At 34.6% G+C, this 20228-nt stretch overlaps 1 protein-coding gene across 1 annotated transcript in view; it reads left to right on the top strand.

Annotated features, from left to right (window-relative positions):
* Positions 1–20228, top strand: part of LOC122719607 (disintegrin and metalloproteinase domain-containing protein 10-like) — a 154989-nt gene that overhangs the window by 106572 nt on the left and 28189 nt on the right. Inside the window, exons 4-7 of the mRNA XM_043945557.1 lie at positions 7044–7314; positions 9590–9742; positions 11643–11827; positions 17248–17388. Coding sequence (XP_043801492.1) covers positions 7044–7314; positions 9590–9742; positions 11643–11827; positions 17248–17388 — 750 coding nt within the window. The remainder of the gene's footprint in view (positions 1–7043; positions 7315–9589; positions 9743–11642; positions 11828–17247; positions 17389–20228) is intronic.

The following is a 20228-nucleotide window of genomic DNA, read 5'->3' as shown; positions in this document are numbered from 1 at the left end:
AGTATAAACTATATAAAAAAAAAAAAAAAAAGAAAAGAAAAGTGAACAACAATACTGATTTTTAATATCGCGGATGATCGAGCGAGGAACATCCCTTTTCCAAGTAATTACCAAGATCTTCAAAAGGGAAAGCAGCGGATCAAGCAATGTGTTCCAAGCGATTCACACGATCGAGCCGTATCATAAATCGCTGCTCGGGGAGGATCGCGCTACGACGGCTGCACTTGCACAGAATCACGGCTGCTCGTATTCCAAAGTGTATTCCGCCGTATATAGCAAGAGAAATGATTGGGGGGAGGGAGTCGCGTCGTTTGCATGTCGCGAGCGGGAACAGGCCGCCACCCGTTATCGACTTTCCATCAACACGTTGGTCACTCGAACCCGTCGAAATACGATTGGCTTTTCGAACGGTGGCCGCGCTCCCTCGACGACAGATCGTTGTAATTAAATTCCATCACTGGAGAGGGGGAGAAGGAGAGAGAGAGAGAGAGAGAGAGAGAGCGAAAGAGAGAGGAAGAGGGGGAGAGAGGTCAATTTTGCATTTAAAACACCGGCAACGTACCACCGTTTACGTGTAACCGGCCGAATCCACCCCGACAACCGACCCTTAAACGGACAAATTGCCCGCCGATACGAGTGATGAACTGTCAAACCGGACGCTCAAGTTTCATTGGGACGACAATTATTACACCTTCTCGCCCCGTTTCTTATTAAATCACTTGTACAATTGTGTACAAGCGATATTTTTAATATGATTTATACGATGACTATTAGAATCGATTAGAAAAAGGAATCGTTTACATTCTTGTAGAAGCTTGTTGTGTATAAGTGAAAAGATATATATATAAGAATAATGAAGAATTCTTTTCATCATATTTGTGTATAAGTAAAAAAAGAAGATATATATATATATATATATGTGTATATATATATATATGTGTATATATATATATATATATATATCTTCTTTTTATATATATATATAAAAATAATGGAGAATTCTTTTGCAATATTTCGTCATATTTGTATATATAAGAATAATGGAGAATTCTTTTGCAATATTTCATCATATTTGTATAAGTAAAATATAAGTAAGTGTATAAGTAAAAAAAAAAGGTATATATACATATAAGAATAATGGAGAATTCTTTTGCAATGTTTCATCATATTTAGATTCTTGTATATATATATAAGAATAATGGAGAATTCTTTTGCAACGTTTCATCATATTTAGATTCTTGTAGAAGCTTGTTGTGTATAAGTGAAAAGGTACTCTCTGGCTATATATATATAAAAGAATAATGGAGAGACTATTAGATATAATTAGATATTACTACTATTAGATATATATTTTGAGTTAACGTTTCGATTTATAAGTATTTGTAAGAGATAATCGTAGGTGGATATGATTGTACCGAGGAAATTATGTTATACTTTTGTAACGAGCGAACAATTAGTCGATGAAATATCAAATATCAATGCGTTCTGTATTGCACAGATTTCAGAATTTCGTGTTTAGCCATTGTTACTTCCGGTTATTCACCAATTAGTAGTCCCATATTGAACGATTATTATGTATTACCGCGCAATTGCCGAACCGAGTGTTTCAACCAATCAAATTTATACCCTAGAATAAGTTAATCAAATGAGATATATTGCAATCAATTAAATTCGAATCCAATTTCGACTTCTTAACAATACTTGGAAGATACTCGAATTTACGCGAGATAAATTGGAATAGTGAAGAAAAAAACTTTAATCGTGATTAAGTAGATTTTGTATAAGAGTAAATAAAAACCTCATTTCTCTCTCTCTCTCTCTCTCTCTCTCTCTCTCTCTTTCTCTCTCTTTCTTTTCTCTTTTCATGAATTCTACATTTCGTCGAATATTCTAATTGTATTCCAAAACTATTCCAATGAAAGAGGAGGAAGGGATTCATTAATCGTTCCAGACTTTCGATCCAATTTACATAATCCGAATACATTACATACAATTGATTCGAAAACTCCAGAGAAACCAGTCACCTCAGTAGAATATTTCATACTTACAATCATCGTTACTTGTTACTTTCTTATTAACGTGTAATTCATCGCCAAGTTTAAACAACCAATGGAATGCCAAATATACAAACAAATTATCAATGTACAATTTTTCATAAAACATTACCTAATACAATCGAATATACCATTAAAACCAATTCAAAATTTCAAATCCCATCTCCAATCAAATAAAAAACAAACAAAAATCGGAATCTGATTTCACACTTTGATTTTCCATGAAAAAAAAAAAAAAAAAAAAAAATCACCTTCGATTATGTATCTGATTTTTGTCGATCAAACAAAGATCCGTTCGATCGAGATTCGAAAGGGATGCTCGTCATAGGATGGAGATTTTTCTATTTCGTCGAAAAGAAGACGAGTCGACGTTGGAGAGAGGGATGGAACCGAGCGTGTGCGAATTAGCTAGCAGCCCGAGCACTTTGTGCGCGCAGTTACTTCCCCATTCCCTTTGCTCCCTTCCGCCTTTTGCACGCTCGCTACCCCTCAATGCGACTGCACCCGTCCACCGAGTACACACCGCGCCACGTCCCTCCATTATTCATGACATTATTTTCCACTTCGATAACTAACGCGATCGACTTTTCCGGGGGAATCCTGCGGCTCGCAAATCCGTCCGCCCGCGGTCCGGCGCCCGTGAAAAATTTATATCGATTCGATCCCGCCCTCGACCTCGCCTCATTTTCGCGCTTCGAAACGTGAGAAAGATCGAAGGGAGAAAGACTTGGCGGAAGGGAGGGAGAATTTCTCGTATTTAATCACGCCTATTCGCGCTGTATTTAATAGGATGAATGTAATAGGATATGTGCGTGTTGTGTGGCGATAATTGAGCTCTATATATATATTTAACCGTGGGAATGAAAATTTGGAAACAGTTTAACGATAAGTTACGAAAAGAAAATTTTCTACGACAAAAAAATTAAAATACGTTTGAATATGGAAAAGAATTTCTAAAAATTCATTTTATGAACGAATGAGTTTCGTGTGAAAGATTTCGCGTGTAAATAGCATCGAGTATTCAAAAGCACGTTTTATATGAAAAAAAAAAAAAAAAAAAAATTGCAGTTATTCTTTCATCGAATTTCGTATATATATATTTCAGTCAGCCAAAAACTTTCTATTCTAACAAATATTGAAGCAAAATGAACGATGGAGAAAACATACAATGTATGGCAATTTAGGAAGCTTGGGGTGAAAACTTGAATGGAGAATCCTTTGGAAATTCATGGATTAGGCGCGCTGTAACGTAACTAACAAATTCTAATATCGTGAAACGTGTCACGAGCGACTGTCTTTTCGGGAAGCCAATACGGTATCAAATTAAATTCCTGAGAATATAGCCCGTCATTATTAAAATATTTATAATTGGATCGATATTTAATAACATTGTCTCTTTTGACGCGACCGCGTCGTGAAATTCAATTAAATTATTCCCCAGCTTTGAAAATTTCTAAGTGGAAATATTTAATGTTTCAAATAATATTGCGTGTAATAGTTTTTTTTTTTTTTTTTTTACGTAATAAGATTGAACGAAATTAGGAAAATTAATTAATTGTACTCGAACGAAACGTTGCGTTCAATTTGTGTGTATGTTTCGTTGTAAATTGATTATTACAATTCGTGTATTATAAAGCTTACATGGGTTAAAAATATTATTGAGATAGAAATGAAAAAAAAAGGGTGAAATGCTGTTTTGAAATTATCACTTGTTAAAACGAAAGAGTATAGAATTCATGGATAAGAATAATATTTTCAACAGATGAGAGAGAGAGAAAAAATTCAGATTTGGAATTTATTAATTGTTTCAGAAAAATGGATTTAATTTTTAAACCAATTGGAAATGAAAGAAGAATTTTATATAATTTTCTTACTGATTAATAAAACTATTATTTTGCTGTATTTCAACGATTCTTTTCTCGTCTCTTGGCTTGGTATGTCCATCTGTAATTCTCACAGCAGCAACGACAAAATAGAAAAATCTCGTAGAAATCCAGAAGAAAACTACGTGAAAGAATTTTTCGTTTACACACATTCAAAAGTTTGGGAGTAGTAAGAAATTTCAGATAAAACCATCATTCGTTTACAACCAAAGATTGTTGAATAATAAAACATTGAATTAAAACATTGAATTTATATTAAAATTGTATAAAAATATTAAATAAATGGAATTTTTTTTTCTAAAATAATTGTCAATGTAAATAAATATTTATTGTTACTTTGATAATTATTTACTATTTGCAAAAATATGATTGCTTCCAAACATGTTTTAACAATTGTGTATTCCCATTGAAACATATAAAAAATAAAAAAAATTTTCTGAAAGAAAAACAACTCATAGTCGTTTCGATCAATCCACAATATTACTACGATAAAATGATTTTCACAACTTCATCATTTTCACACGAAAACAAATATTTAATCCATAGAGTCTTGGTAATAATGATGCAATTTCTCTTGTTGCATAATAAATATCAAAATTACAATAAAACAGCTTGTTAAACGTATTATGCAATGAAATCGTATCAATTATTACAAACGATATTGTTATTAACCTTGTTAGAACGATCATTAATTAACTTGGAATCAATCGATGGAAAGTGGCGAATATTCGGCCGAATCTGTTACGTAGATACAAAACAAAATTAATTAACAATAGAAAATTAACAATAAAAGTCGATTTTATATCGACTCGAATTAATTAATTGTTCATCCCTGAAGGATCTTCAGTGCATTAAAAATTCAATCATCTGCTTGAATAAATACGCAACACTCGCGAGATATGTTACGGAAAATCGGCCAACAATTTCATCCACGCGATGCACAGATTCTCTCTGCGAGAATAATAACGAGTGCAACTATGCAAACAGTTAAATAGACATGAAATATTGCGAATAGTTGCAAATGGTAAAATCAATATTTTACACAACAGTTATAATCAACTTATTAGAAAAAGAATTTTTACTTTCATCAAATTAGAAATAAATAAGAAATCGCATTAACGAGGAAACATCGACGAACAAGAATTTCTAGTCTTCCTTTTTTTAAAATTGTTCATTAATCCCGAATAACAAAAGATTTTGAAACAAGATTTTAAAATGAAAATTACAATCTATGAATCCGTGGAAAAAGAATGTGAAAATGTATCGAAAATGTATTCTCTCTGTCACGTACGATAATCATCCCTAAATATCAAGTAAATATCAAATAATGAATAATTTAATCTCGATATTAAACTACAATTAAGTATTGGATATTCTACATCACAATATACGAGGATCAATCAACACTTTTCATTTATTCGTTTTTGGACGACCAAACAATTTTTTTCCACCACCATTTCTTTATCTAGTTTCGTTGAACAAGAAGAATCTTCTTCTACGTAAATTTTTTTATAAAAACAGAGAAAAGAAAGAAGAGACAAAGGAAGGAAAGTGGAGATACTGTATGCAAAAAGGAAACGAGAGAATCACGCGTGGCCACATCGATGCATCACAGATCCGATACACCATGATGATGCAACGAATCAAGCGAATATAAATTCACGCTTGCCGTCCGAACGGGCAAACGTGATATAAACGCCGATTCCTCGGTACGCGGTTCTTGCACGCGTAAATCTCACGATTTACGAGCAATAGTAGATACGTTTGGGGGTGGAAAAAGATGGTCAAAGTGAGTGTGGAAGCATTCTGGCGCACACTCACCCCGAGATATCGACGCTGATCATATTTTTGCTTTTCTCTGTGAATTCCAGAATCGAAAAATTAGATTTCCTTTTCCTCTCTGCGTTTTCAGCTGAGAGATAGAAAGAATATAGAAAAATTCTAACAAAAAAAAAGAGAGAGAGAGAGAGAGAAAAGTAAAACGAGCAAAAACGAGAAAAAATAGAGTGTGGAATGTGAAATGGTATATGGTAAATATACGACAGGTCGTCGATTATCGAAACCGGTATTGCATCGTCGTTATTCCCCATCATCTCTTTGGAGCCAGTGCAACGATATATAGCAATCGCTTTGAGATTAAAAAGAGTAAGATATTTTGAAAATCGAAAAATCGATGTAACTAATTAATTTATCTCCAATATCAAAATTCTCTGCCTCAAAGAATTAATTACACAAAGTGTATATATACATACATATACATATCGCTTTGAGATTAAAAAGAGTAAGATATTTTGAAAATCGAAAAATCGATGTAACTAATTAATTTATCTCCAACGATCAATATCAAAATTCTCTGCCTCAAAGAATTAATTACACAAAGTATATATATATACATATATATGCATACATATACATATCGCTTTGAGATTAAAAAAAGTAAAATATTTTGAAAATCGAAAAATCGATGTAATTAATTTATCTTCAACGATCAATATCAACCTAAGATTCTGTGTCTCAAAGAATTAATTACACAAAGTGTATATATACATACATATACATATCGCTTTGAGATTAAAAAGAGTAAGATATTTTGAAAATCGAAAAATCGATGTAACTAATTAATTTATCTCCAACGATCAATATCAACCTAAGATTCTATGTTTCAAAGAATTAATTACACAAAGTGTATATATACATACATATACATCGCTTTGAGATTAAAAAGAGTAAGATATTTTGAAAATCGAAAAATCGATGTAATTAATTTATCTCCAACGATCAATATCAAGATTCTCTGCCTCAAAGAGTTAATTACACAAAGTGTATATACATATATTTTAGTATATTTTAGTATACGTTACAGCAGTGGTGCTCTTGTATTTAATAAGTAATTAAACTAATGTGTAATTCCTGGAATTACAAATTGTGCAAGCGCATACAATTATATGCCTCATTTATCCGGCAACCACCTTCCAATCAGTCCCAATTAATCCGAATGATATTCCGCTCTCACCATTTGCTTCATAAATTCAAATTTTCAATCTCGAGTTTTTCCATGTGAAATGGCAGATTAAATTAAACTAACTCGATTCGTTCTATCTTCCAGACGACGAGAACTCGTCCGTACACGGGATGGTGACGGAGGAAGGTCTCTTCGATGGAACGATCTCGACAGCATCGGGCGAGATCTACATCGAGCCAACCAGCAGATACGCTCCCCCCGTGTGCCATCGGCAAGACGGCAAGGATAATGACACGACAGACGCCATGCATCACCATACGATCGCGTACCGTTCCGTGGACGTGAACATTCCCCGCCGCAACGGATATCCGTGCGCGAGCGAGCTGTTGCGAGAGAACACGTTAAATGAATTAAGGTAAACACATCTTCAACTTCCCGTGAACTAAATACGTTTCACGCGATGTTACAACGCGTAAAGTATAATTTTCTCTCACGGGGGACGACTAAAACGACGCGTTAATTACGAACAAAGTACGTTAGGCCGTGGTAATAAAACCGGCCGCGTTTCTTTACGAGGACGTTACACGCTTGAAACAAAGTTTACATTGCATTACGTTCTCAAATATGTGCGCTGCTGAACTTATTAAAAGATGCCATTTTCAAGGATATTAAATAGATATCAAATAGATCGTAGGGAATTAGTGGTATGTTTAAAGTCAGAAGTTTTATAAAAGTTTTATATAAAATATAGTATCATAAGTTTTATATAAAATTGGGATAACATTATATATATATTTTTTTTTAATATTTTTGAAGAGAAAGCAGTGAGAATTTTTACAACAAAGATGGATACACGACGAATCTTTTGGTTGGGATGAATAGTATCTTTATCTCTGCTCGTCCTCCATTAATTTGTAAATTTGATTTTTTATCATCTCCTTTGAAACCTCATCGAATAAACGACAAACTTATTGAATAGTCTATCGTTTCATTTATGTAACTTCGTTGTTTGATTATATTTCTTGAAATAAAAGGGGAGATAAGAAATAAATCGAATTCAATCTTCTCAGCCAAATTTAACCTCGTATCACGTTTGAGACAGCTTAGCATGCAATTTGGATGTATAATATCTTCTCGTATGATCTAACACGTTCAATATTCCAGATACAAATTTAATATTGATCGATAGCCCGGTATCCGCCGACCGATTTAATAGAATTTCAGGTGCCACTTTGAAGGCAGGGAAGATCACATATCCGATTTTTGCATTGGCAATGGTTAATGCTCATAATGTGCCAAAATAAAATGCAAAATAACGCTTTCATCGTTCAGATGATCCGAATTCTTGAATTATTTATCATATATAGTGGAACTAATTGCAACAAAAATCCAATTTGGATTTAGAAGCAAATCTTTAGATCATCTCATTGACTTATGCTTCGTGATGAAGCAATTAAAGATTAAAAAATTATCAAATATATTAGAGAAATATATTATAAATGTTAAATTAATCGTTGATAGATTGGTCAATTTAAATATATTATCCTGCGTTTGAATGATCGATTATTGTAAAAATTCAAAAAATTTAAATCCAGGTTTCAATATTCCGATATCATACTCATGCAAAGAAAATGCATTTCTGAACAGGATGAGCGGAAGGATTTTGAGCTGATTCTCAATTAATTATAACGTACGCCGTCAATGAATAATGTAAGACTATTTTAATTATTTTAATTATTTATTTTCTATATAATAGCTTCAGCTTTAGTTTTCTTAATTTTTGAAACGATTTAATAAAATTTTCACGTGAATTTCGAAGGATCTCCTTAGTTTAATTCTGCTCCAAAATTTTCGAGCTTAACAACGGAATAAGTTGCGTACGATTGAGTATCGAAACTCGTTTTTATTATTCCAATCAAGAAACGCAATAGGAATCTTTCTATAAACCACCACGTTAGAACGCAAGCTCTAAAATACTTAAACGTTTAGTTCAGTTTTCGAAATCACATCACGTGCTACGCGAGGAATTAAAGGTGTACAGCGAAAAAAAAAAGAAAGAAAGCTATAAAACGCGAAAACTGCAACAGTACATAAAACGTATAAAACGTATCGCATAGTTACGACGGCATAACGCAAAAACGACGTTGAATTGATTACGTTAAGAAGAAGTAATGATTTTTTTCTGATATATCATTGCCGCAACAATGCATATATGTATATTGCTGAAAGAAATATTTCATCCTTTCCTCTCGAATTCGAATTTAACTTTAAAGATTCATTAAAATTCATACGAATATTATTGACATTATTAGGGAACGACATCAAGAACGAAATCAATCCTCTTTCCATACGATTACCACAGAGATGATTAAAGCAAAGAATAAACTTCGAGAAAGAAAGGAACGAGCGTTTAAAGGGGAATTCCATCACGATTCTCCAAGACCCAACCCCCCTTCCCGCTTGTCTTGGAGATGGCGCGAGATTCGTCCCGTTGGAAACGATCCTCCAAGTAAATTGGCTTCAACCCTGTTACGTATTACTCGACATATGTCACCCTTATCTCCCCGCCGCATCCCCGACGATTTCTCTCGTTTATCCCGGGCCAACGGAGTTGATCAGTTCACCGTGAGGGATTCGCCCGCCTCTCTGTGTAGTTTTCCGAACGCTTACCGGCGAAAAATCGTTTGCAGGACGAACGGGACGTGGAGTGGATATCTCGGGGGCACGGCGCGCCCGCTTTATCAATACGAGGGGAAGTCCCGTGCCAAGCCCGGCTTGTATCCGAAAGACGTTAGGAAGAAGGACCCGATGGCGAGCTCGCATAACTTAGAGGTGCTCGACAGGTAATCTTTTTCTATTCCATCTCTTTCCACGAGAAATCCATCTTACGGAAATATCATCCCTTTTAATTTTTACAAACGGAGGTATCCGCTTGTATTCGCTCGTGTGTTATACAATATATCATTCGCGAGCAATTTATTCTGTGTCACGCGATTAATTTCTGCTATTATTAAGTTGTTGTTTGGAGAATTGTTTAAATGGAATGAATAACGTGAGTGGATATACGTAGAAATTCGTAACTGGGTACGAACGGTAAGCAAATGAAAGGAATAAGATTTATTAATTAAAGAAGAGTGATTAATTTTTGCGACAAAGAAATTCAATAAAAAGTACTTTATAAGTGTACTTTCAAAATTGTGAAAATTCTTCCTCTTTAAAAACATTTCATGTTTGATCACGGGAGAAGGGAAAGGATTAAACAATTAAAGTCACGATATAACAATCGATCCCGAATTGATCCCATTTATTGTCGTGTATTTATCATATTTTCAAAGACGAAATATAATTTCGTATCCCGAAATTCGAACAGCAATTTCGAAACACTTTCGCGGTGACGTCGTTTCACCTGTCCGACCACGAGCTGCCTCGTTTCGCTCACGTCAACGCGAAAAGTTACGAAAAAAGGAAAAAAAAAAAAAAAAAGAAGAGGCGCGCAGGGAGGGAAGAGAGGGAGGGGTGAAATGTCTTCGTGCAACTAATTGAAATCCCCCTTCCTCCACCCTTTTCCCATTTTACACGAAAAGCTGCTGGAACCTCGAAAAAAATAAAAAGTTTTACACGGTCGTTCGTTCTCGATCACCTGTACCATCCCTCTATCTATCTATATCTCTCTTTTTCTCTTCTTTCTTTTCGACGCTTCCATTTGACCAGTCCCCTAAGTGAACCCCGCGCGTCGATGAAATATTCTAGCAGGTGGTAGAGGAGGAGGAGGAGGAGGAGGAGAGACCAAGTCAAGAGACTTTCTCGGCCGGACGGAAGAGAAGAAGAGAAGCGCAATTTATCGCCTTATCGATTCTTGGTGTTTACCAAGAATGCTTGCGCTTCCATTTAAAGAACGTAGCTCTAACTCCCGAATAGAAGGGAGGGGGGCGCGTACCACGATGAAAATGTCAAAAAATCGAGAGCAAACAGCATTATCGACCGATCCAATTTAACGTTGTCGCGACCGAGTTATCCTTATCCGAACGTTTCCGGGACCGGCTCTTTTCATAGGGCGTTTTGATTTGTTGTTCGAGTGCGGATCACGTATCGGGCAAATCGACTGTCGCCGCGTCAAAATCTCGTGCTCTTTTTCGCAGGCCGCCCAAGCGTTCGAATATCTACCATCCTAGCAGAATCTGGAAATTTCACCTTTGAAACGGATTTGGATAAAGATATATATATATATATATATATTACGAATTTAATTTTTTTTCATAGATATCGATGTTCTTTTGTAAAAAATAAAAAAAAAAACGAAATACAAACTATCACTTTCTACGCATTTAAATCATTTTTTTTTTTTTTTTACGAATGGTAACTGGTTTTGAATCGACGATACTGTTATTGACCTTTTTTCAAATGTTTTAAAATTGTATTTAAAACACTGTACGCAAAAATTGCGAAATAATAACAGAGTAACCGTATTTTTTTTTTTTTTTTTTTTTTTTTGAAAAAAAAAGAGCGATTGGATACCGCGATAAAATTGAAAGGGATCCTATAATTTTTTATCTGTGGAAATACAACAATTTCTGGGATAGCTCGCCAGTTCCATCGACCGGAATATAATTAAAAAAAAAAAAATTTGTCAAAAAAATCCGCGTAAAATCGAACTTATTGAAATTGTACAGTATTGTCAATTATACAGAATATCAAGAGGTAAATACTGAAACTTTTTTTCTTTTTTCACTCGTTTGTAATCAGATTGTACAGGGAGCGATATTCGAGAGTGCTTCGCAAACGAACCTCGGTGGATCCAAAGAAGACCACTTGTATGTTATATCTACAAGCGGATCACACGTTCTTCAATCATTACAAGTCGGAAGAGGCCAGCATCGAGGTGATGACTCGCCACGTGCAACGTGTCAACTCTATATATAGGTATACAGGTGTGTTGGAAAATACGTAATAACAATATTTTTAAGTAAATGTTTCCTGTTTGCATGAATTCGTCGTATCTGGAAATCGGTATATTCCATGGAAATGGAATTATATCTCGTGGCTGATAAGTCACAGGCAATTGGAAAGGCGACTCAATCGTTCGCCGACACGCGATGCCGCACGATGTGACGTTTTTATCGATATCGATCAAGAAATTTAAAACTTTTTTTTTTTTTTTACAGTACATTTTATGTAAATCGTGAAATTTAATTGCATGGAATTTTTTTAAAAATTATCAAACACACCAGCATTCTATTTTTTTTTCTACTATAAAGTATCGTTAATGTAATTTCCAATTTTTAAATATTTCTTTCAACTGCCTTCTTAGATATTGTATAAATCTCCATTGAATTTCAAGATATCGAGTAATTCCAGTTGACAATAAAATTTACTGGTAATATAAAAAAAAAAAAAAAGAAATCATGATATTGAATGAGTTTAAACAAACAGAAAATAAAAACCAAATGACAACTTGGCTAATATAATTTTATGCCAAAAACGATCATTGATTCGTTCCATTATAATTTCCAATTAAACAGCTGCACAACCGTGATGACACGTTACTTTGAGATTTGTGCAATTTCCAATGATATTAATTCAATTATAAGCGTCATTCACGTTATAATCCAGATTATTATCTATTACCTCGATATACGTTATATATTATGTTATGAGCATTATGATCAAAATTATTTGTAAAAAAAATGCCAATAATATGATAAATATGATAATCAAACATTTGCCATCACGACGATTGTCAATCGAATTGAAATTATATTACTTCGTTGAAGAATAAATACAATATAAAAATCAATAATTTTTTCACACTTTATATCACCGTGATCGACGAACGGTATAATACATCGTATGTATTGACGATAGATAGCAAAAGCGTTGGAACGGCAATGAAAATTCTTTGCCGGCCCAGAAATCGGCAACGTTTTCCTCCTCGACTAACAAGTGCGCGTCTTCTGTCTCATTCCGCTGTAATAACTTCGCAAACCAATTAAAACTTTCCCGGACCTTCGAGTTAAACTAACTTTCCGCCAGCGGCGATCGGAGGAAATGAATGTTCCTTAGCCTTACTGCGGTTCCTTTCTGCGCTACGACCGATTAATGTCAGTTTCTGTGTCTGACGTTGACCGATTGATTCACTGCAACTTTATCGCGCCCCTCTCGCACACCTAATGCGTAAACTTTAAACGATGGTTATCAACGATGGGGAATAACGGGGAAAGGATATCCAAGAAAGGAATCGTCGCCGACTAAAAATTGCCTCCATTGTACTCTTCCGATCGAGAGATAAACCACCTTTCCCCCTTTCCTTTCGAGATCTTTCTTTTCGATCTGAAAAGAAAAAAAAAAAAAAAGAAAATAAACTCCTTCCAGAAGAAGAAGAAAAAGAAAAGAGTATCATCTCCCTTGGTTCGTTTATCTCGCGCGCGATTCGATTTCCCTTTGATTATAATCCCCCCCTCCCTTTGCCCAAAGCCATCCCCCGAAATTATACCGTTTAATAGAATTACGTCTACAAATCCAACCGAGAAACAATCAGTTCGAACGACGAGCGAACGTTGAACAGATATGGGGATGGGGGCTCGAATGGGCGCAAATCAGAGGAGAAAGATTTCCTGAAAAATCTCGTTCGGCGAAGCTCGCGAATATTAAGCAAGAGTGGGGGGCAGCAGAAAGGTTTTAAACGTTGCACCACCTGCTGCCGTAACAACGAGCAAATATTTGTGTCTCGTGACCGAGCCCTGTTTAACGTAGCGTGACCGCGCCTACGCGCGGCAACCGGCCCACCGCATTACTTACAATTCCCTATCTCTTTCCCTATTCTCTTTCTATCTCTTTCTCTATCCGCGATCCGCGGATAAAGCCGCTCGTGTTCCCTTTACACAACATCCTCTTACCTCTTATTCCCTCTCGTTCCACGTCAGAATGTACGTGTATACACAGAGGGAGGGGAGGGGAGGGAGGAGGGAGCTAGGATGCGTCGATCTTCCGGAACGATGGTCGCCCCGATTATCGGCCATCTCTACACGCGAGCATTTCGGATGACCGATCGACCACCCCCTCCCCTTGGAAACGCCAGCCCGAAACGTGGCTCCCTTTGTCTCCGGATTAGACGGCATTAACTCTCTTCCCATCGCGATACGTACAACTCGGCCGCCCAGCTAAACGCTCTTGTCCGACGGGAGAATTGCGGAATTGCGCCGATTAAGGATTGCGCCCTCTCTTATCTCCCCCCTCGCATCATCCCTAGTTTGCCGCTGATTTTACGCCATTTTGCGCGCGGCTCGTCGTCGTCGCGAGATGTGACGGGGATGAAGAAAAGTTTTGGTGTAATGGATAATATTGATTTTAAATTCTTCTTCTTAATGGATGAGTGAGTGGAATTATGCAAGTTTAGGTAATTGTTTTTTTGAAGAGAGGAAAAAGAGGAAAATTTGATCCTATATCTTTAACGCTTTGCGCTCCAATAGTGATTCTCACTTTTTTTAAAATATCGCTTCAGGAATAGATTCCTAAGCTCTTTACGTGTAATTTTATAAAGCGTTTTATAAATAATACTATCGAATGATTTTTTTATCTCAAATTAGACCGTGATCTAGCTACATTTGGTCTGTGTTTGACAGTCAGTGGTAATAGAAATATTATTGTCAAAGATTTTTAGTTTTATAAGCAATGAAATTAGTTCGAAGATGAGTTTGATTTTTCGTTTATTAAATAACGAAATTATTTTTATTCGTTAAGAAATTGACGATAGAAAGAAAGAATGAAAATGGTATAAGAAGTATAAGAAGAATATAGAATGAATGAATCAATGAAATAAGAAAGATAAAAGACAAACCGAGGATGCATCTCCCTAATCACACAAAACAACGATATAGATTTTAATATTCGACAAATTTTCTTTCCAATATACATAAAATATTAGAATATAAAAATTTTATACGTTAATTTGTACGAGAAATCATTTTAAATTAGAAATTCGGGTGCAAGAAATCGTCTGAAGTTGTTGGTGCAAAAAGGCCTGGAGCGCAAAGGATTAATTATCTTGCACTATTGTCATAACATTTCCAAGATTCGAAAATTACGATATTTTTAATAAGAGTTATAATAAAAAATCCGAATTAAAATTCTATGAATAATAATTGGATATAGATTCGAGCAAGAAGCGAGAAACAAGAAGAAACAATAATAATTCAAACCCATAAAAGAAAAAAGACGAAAAGAGCTTAACAATACTTGCACCGATTAAAAATTCGATAGACCGAATTTTTATTTATTATTTCCATATCGATATTCGTCGATTTTGTCGCGACCAATGAACTCACCGTGTAAACGCAACGTGAACCACCACCCCTCCTTTTATCGCGATTGAGAAAAAGTGAAGCGATAAGCGGTATCGTGACGGTGATATCATCGGGCAAAGGTGGAAGTGTTCCAATGTCAGTCATTACACGTGGAACGTTTGAGAACGTTGGCCAGAACGTTGGCGCGTTTACGATCCTTATCCACGGACTCACGTAAAAAAAAAACTTTATTTCCGAGCGGGATATCCGAGACAGCTGTCACGCGACGCGTTACCCCTTTATTTGTTTGCCAAGTAATTTTTTACGACATCGGAACGCGAACTTTGTAACACGAGTCTCACGTGACGATGCCCTTTTACCTATTCAATAATAAGCACAGACGTTTTCCTACCCCTCCTTTCCTACCCCTTTTTTTCTCTTTTTAATCTCATGCGTGCGGAATATTCATCTCCGGTATTTTAGCGATTATTTTACCGATTTGCTGAAAAATTCGCTGATATATATATATAATTAAAATTATATTAATAAATCTAATTATATAAATAATTATAATATTTAAAAATTTTATAAAATAAAAAATTAATATATAAAAAAAAAAAATTTATACTAATAATTTTTAATCTTTATTATTTAATATGAATAATATAAATAATAAAATTAATTTTTAATTTATATTTAAAATTTTTATTATTTATATTAAATTGGATTTAATATCAGAAACGTGTGGTAAGATAAGGTAAATTCGCTTTAAGTCTTAAAAAATAAATACGGATGGAGAAAAACAGTTAATAATATTTTACGATGAATAAAATATTTATCGTTCGTGAAAGCGTGTCCAATGTGCTTGGAACATTGCATGCTCTTCGTTTTGAATCGTTGAACCTTATCAGAAGCGAGATGATAAATGATAAACGTTTGCAATGAAATCAAGATTGCAGAGTTAGTCAGAGTAGAGATTGGAAGATGAAGCAAGCACGTCTCGATTAAGTTATGTTTCACGTATTACAATTTTTATTATTATTATTTCTTAATATCTTCTTAATATCTTGAATGAAAGGACGCGTCTTCTTCGATCTTATTGTCGCAATTTTTGCAAGTTTTGCAAAGATTAATCTATCCCACGATTCTCCATATATTATAACTTCGTTCAAAAACATAAATGTTTCAATTTATTTATCTCGAATACCTCTCTCACCCACGTATTTGCATTATTTACTTTCGAGAAGCTTTTACCTGTAATTGAACTATTACGTTATGGACAATATAGAAACAGAGCAAATTAATGCAACATCAAACTTGGATAGAATGGATTTTACGTTGATTACCAACGGCACGTGGACGTTATACGCGAAATATTTGTTGAGAATATTTATGTAACCTCCTTATGCAGGAAAATCTCTTGCGGCTATTTCTAAATGTCACCGCTTTTAATACCAAGGTCGGATTATTTTGCCCTTTCGTAATACCATCGATTAAAGATTAAATTCATCTGAGCGAAGAATTAATTTTTCAACGGATAAAATTACTCCCGTCCCTTGTTACCTTTGGCAACTTTTAACAACGTTCCAATTAATTCGCAAATAACGTGGAGTCAAAAGAGACCCATCTGTCGCTATAGAGTATATATATATATATAGATAGAGTAAGATCGTTTTACAGTTGAAAAATCATAGGATTCAACGGTGGAAAGGAATCGTGATCGCGTGTCACGTGATCGTTTTTCCAGTTTCGATTGGTATTCCCGCGGAGGTGGTGTTTGATTAAATGCCCTCCACCACGCGACGACCGAGCCGGAATACACTGATCACCGAGGGAAAATTACTTGTCTGGAGCCCCTGTGATTTTCGTTATCAGCTATCGGTTACCTCGATGAGTATTTCCTCTCGAATTTCTACGAATTTCCTAGTAATATTATCATCTAGTACGATACCGAGTTTAATTTCGAGAAACGATGGAATTCGAATTCTCGATTTTCGATTTTTCGATTAAATGTTTAATGGATTTTTAACATTTCTTTTCTTTTTTTTTTTTTTTTCTTGTCCTCGTAGATTTCAATCAGGATGGTCAACCGGACAATATTAGCTTCATGATAAAAAGGGTGAAAGTCCATGGTGAAGATGCCTTAAATGATCCAAGCTACAGGTTCACCGGTACTTATGGGGTAGAAGAATTCCTCGAGTTATTCTCCGGTAAGCGAACAATTTCATCCATTTATTATCCAAAGAAATTTTAAAATTTGTTTCGATGCAATATATATTTCTTTTGTATGTATTGTAATATTAACAGTGACGTTGAAAAATTAAAAGAACGATTCTTCGTATCAAAATTTATTTAAAAAATAAATTATTGCAATCACCGATAAAATATTATCTTTTCACATAAAAAGTGTGAAGAAGAATTAAAAATCCAATCAGGATATAGAGAAAATTATACCATTGAATCTCCTTTTTGTTTTATCCCGATATCTCAATCGGTTGCCGAAATATAAGCGCTCAAAGTTTCGATAGCGCTTAACACGGCGAAGAGAAATTACGAATGGGGTCAGCGACCTGCATTTTTTCTTGGAAATGCGTGCAACGTCCTTCCAGGAATCGCGTCTGTCGTTTGTCTGCTGTTTGGGATAGGTTAGTGAGACGAGATGCGAGCGAGTAAGAGATAAGGATGGAGATAGAAAGTGACCAAAAATTATCCTTTTCTTTACACGACGATATCTCGAGAACCGAAAGTCGTATCGAGATAAATGAAAAAGCGTTTCAAAGGGCAAAGTTCCCCGCTTCTGATGATCGTTCACTCGTTGACCGGAAGTAATTATCCTCAGAGTTACAGCGATTCAAATTTTTCCTAATTTTAATAGGAATTTAATCGAGTTAAGGTAAATTATACGATAGATGTTTCTTTTTTTCTTGAAAAATATCACTTATATTATCATTGTTACTATTGGTATATTGGAAATTTTAAATTAATTTAGAAATTATTTCATTTTCTTTCGCTCGAAGCGAGTTGGAATTTTTACGTAATCGATCTGATTGAAGTTTAATTATGTTAATTGATCGAAGAGGGTTTATGAATTTGAGATTTATCGTGTCATACTTTTTTTATCGCTCCAACAAAGTTAAATAGCTTGTAATAAATAAACATTAATCGATATTTCTGACACAATAATTGTCATGTATTTTAATTTTTAGTAGAATCACTGCTTAAATTTTTTACGTATTTCGTAGAAATATTTTGTATGTGTATATATATATATTTTCCATCTCAAACTCTTAATTCTGATTTCCATTGAAAAAGCATATTCGCGTGAATTTTTAAAACTGCATCTCGTATTTCATCTCGTTAACACGGAACGAAATATGTAAATCCAGGAACGAAGTTAATCAAAGAAAAGCATTCTTTAACCGAATGAAACGAAAACAAAAAAAAAATCAACCACCCCTCATTTTCTATATATATATATTTGACTTTCTTCGTTGAAATTCTTGACCCTATTTTCGCTATTTCCTCTTTAATTAAAGTGGCTTGTTTGCGACAAATTTACGATGAAATCGATAACAGATGAGTCGTGTTACATCGTTGAAATATTTTCCAATTTTAATGAAATGTTTCGTGTCGTTCATCTTCACGTCCATCAGATTTCAAAGCTCTTCATTAAACATCGCAAACTACACTCCTCTCCCATTAAAGCATCCCGCCGCGTGTTCCATCGGCTTGATTCGTTACTTAATATCATAATTAATAAACACGCAATGAAGATTAAATTACATGTAAGAGAAGCAACCTCGTTTCTTTTCTACTGGAATCATACGATTATCCAATCCAATTATTAAATCAGACGAGGTGCCGAGATTTATAATAAATTATTCATATATACAGGATTTACAATTAAATATAAAATATGAAATATGAAAGTGATTCATAAATGTATGGAGCACCTTTTTTATTTTTTATTATAATCATAAATATAATTTATCGAAAATTAATAGTTCATAGCTTCTGTGAATATTCCTTTTAACGTGTATTTCTAAGGTTAATTACTTAATTTTCTCATTTCTCGACTTCTCATCGATCAATTACACTCTTCTCAAAGATGTCTACGGTTTTCCCTCTTCGCCTCTTCAAGTTTTTTTCCCCGCGTTAAGAGCGTGGCAAGAAAGTTTCTATCCCAAGATTTGATTAATACTCTCGAACAAGAGATTCGTTTTTGATCCCGATTATTCGATATACACTCGAACGAATCTTTTTCAAAGGATTCCCATTCTAGCCAATTAATTCTTGTTCGGTTGACGCGCGGCATCGATTGACAGAGCCAGCCGGGAAACTGTATCGTATTAAAGTTTCCACGCCAAGTTAAAGTTTGCCGGGAACAGACGGGATTAATTATTATCAAGTCACATCTACGGCGGTAACGAGTCGCAGATCGATGGTGGTTGAAATTTCCCAAGTTAGGACCATTGAGATACTGCGATATACTATTTCGACGAGCCTTTGGATCGACTTAACCCACCTCTCTATCTCGTGCTTGTCTATAGAATTGAGAATCCATGAATATTTCTCTGTCTACGATAAGTTTGTTCTCCAAGTAATTTTGAAGTAGAATTAGTTTTTGTTTAAGATCGTCATATTCATTGAATAAGCAATGCTATATATGTATATATATATATATACAGATATGTAAGATATGGATAATGGAAGAATCGAAAAAAATCATTCACGTGTTCATCAACCAATTAATTCGATCATTTTGATAATTAATTTTGATAATTGTGTGGAATTGTATATGATTAACTCTCTTTTGCAGAAAGTTTCTCAAAGTTTATTTCCATTTATTTTACTTTTATTTGCGAATATTTGCAACGATAGCCTCCGATTTAAATTGAAAATCGATTTGTGCTTAACATCGAAACAATGGTGTAAATCTTCTATTTCTTATCTAAAACTTAAATTGCTTACAAGTTGATAAATAAGCATCAATTTTTATATATATATATATAACAGTTTTCGAACTTGTTTTGAAATTGTTCAATATTCG

Source organism: Apis laboriosa, unplaced genomic scaffold (assembly GCF_014066325.1).
Source record: "Apis laboriosa isolate Shangri-la unplaced genomic scaffold, ASM1406632v1 scaffold87_cov151, whole genome shotgun sequence".
Classification (NCBI taxonomy): Eukaryota; Metazoa; Arthropoda; class Insecta; order Hymenoptera; family Apidae; genus Apis; species Apis laboriosa.
Note: the sequence above shows the minus strand (reverse complement) of the source record. Positions and strands in the feature narration are given on the sequence as shown.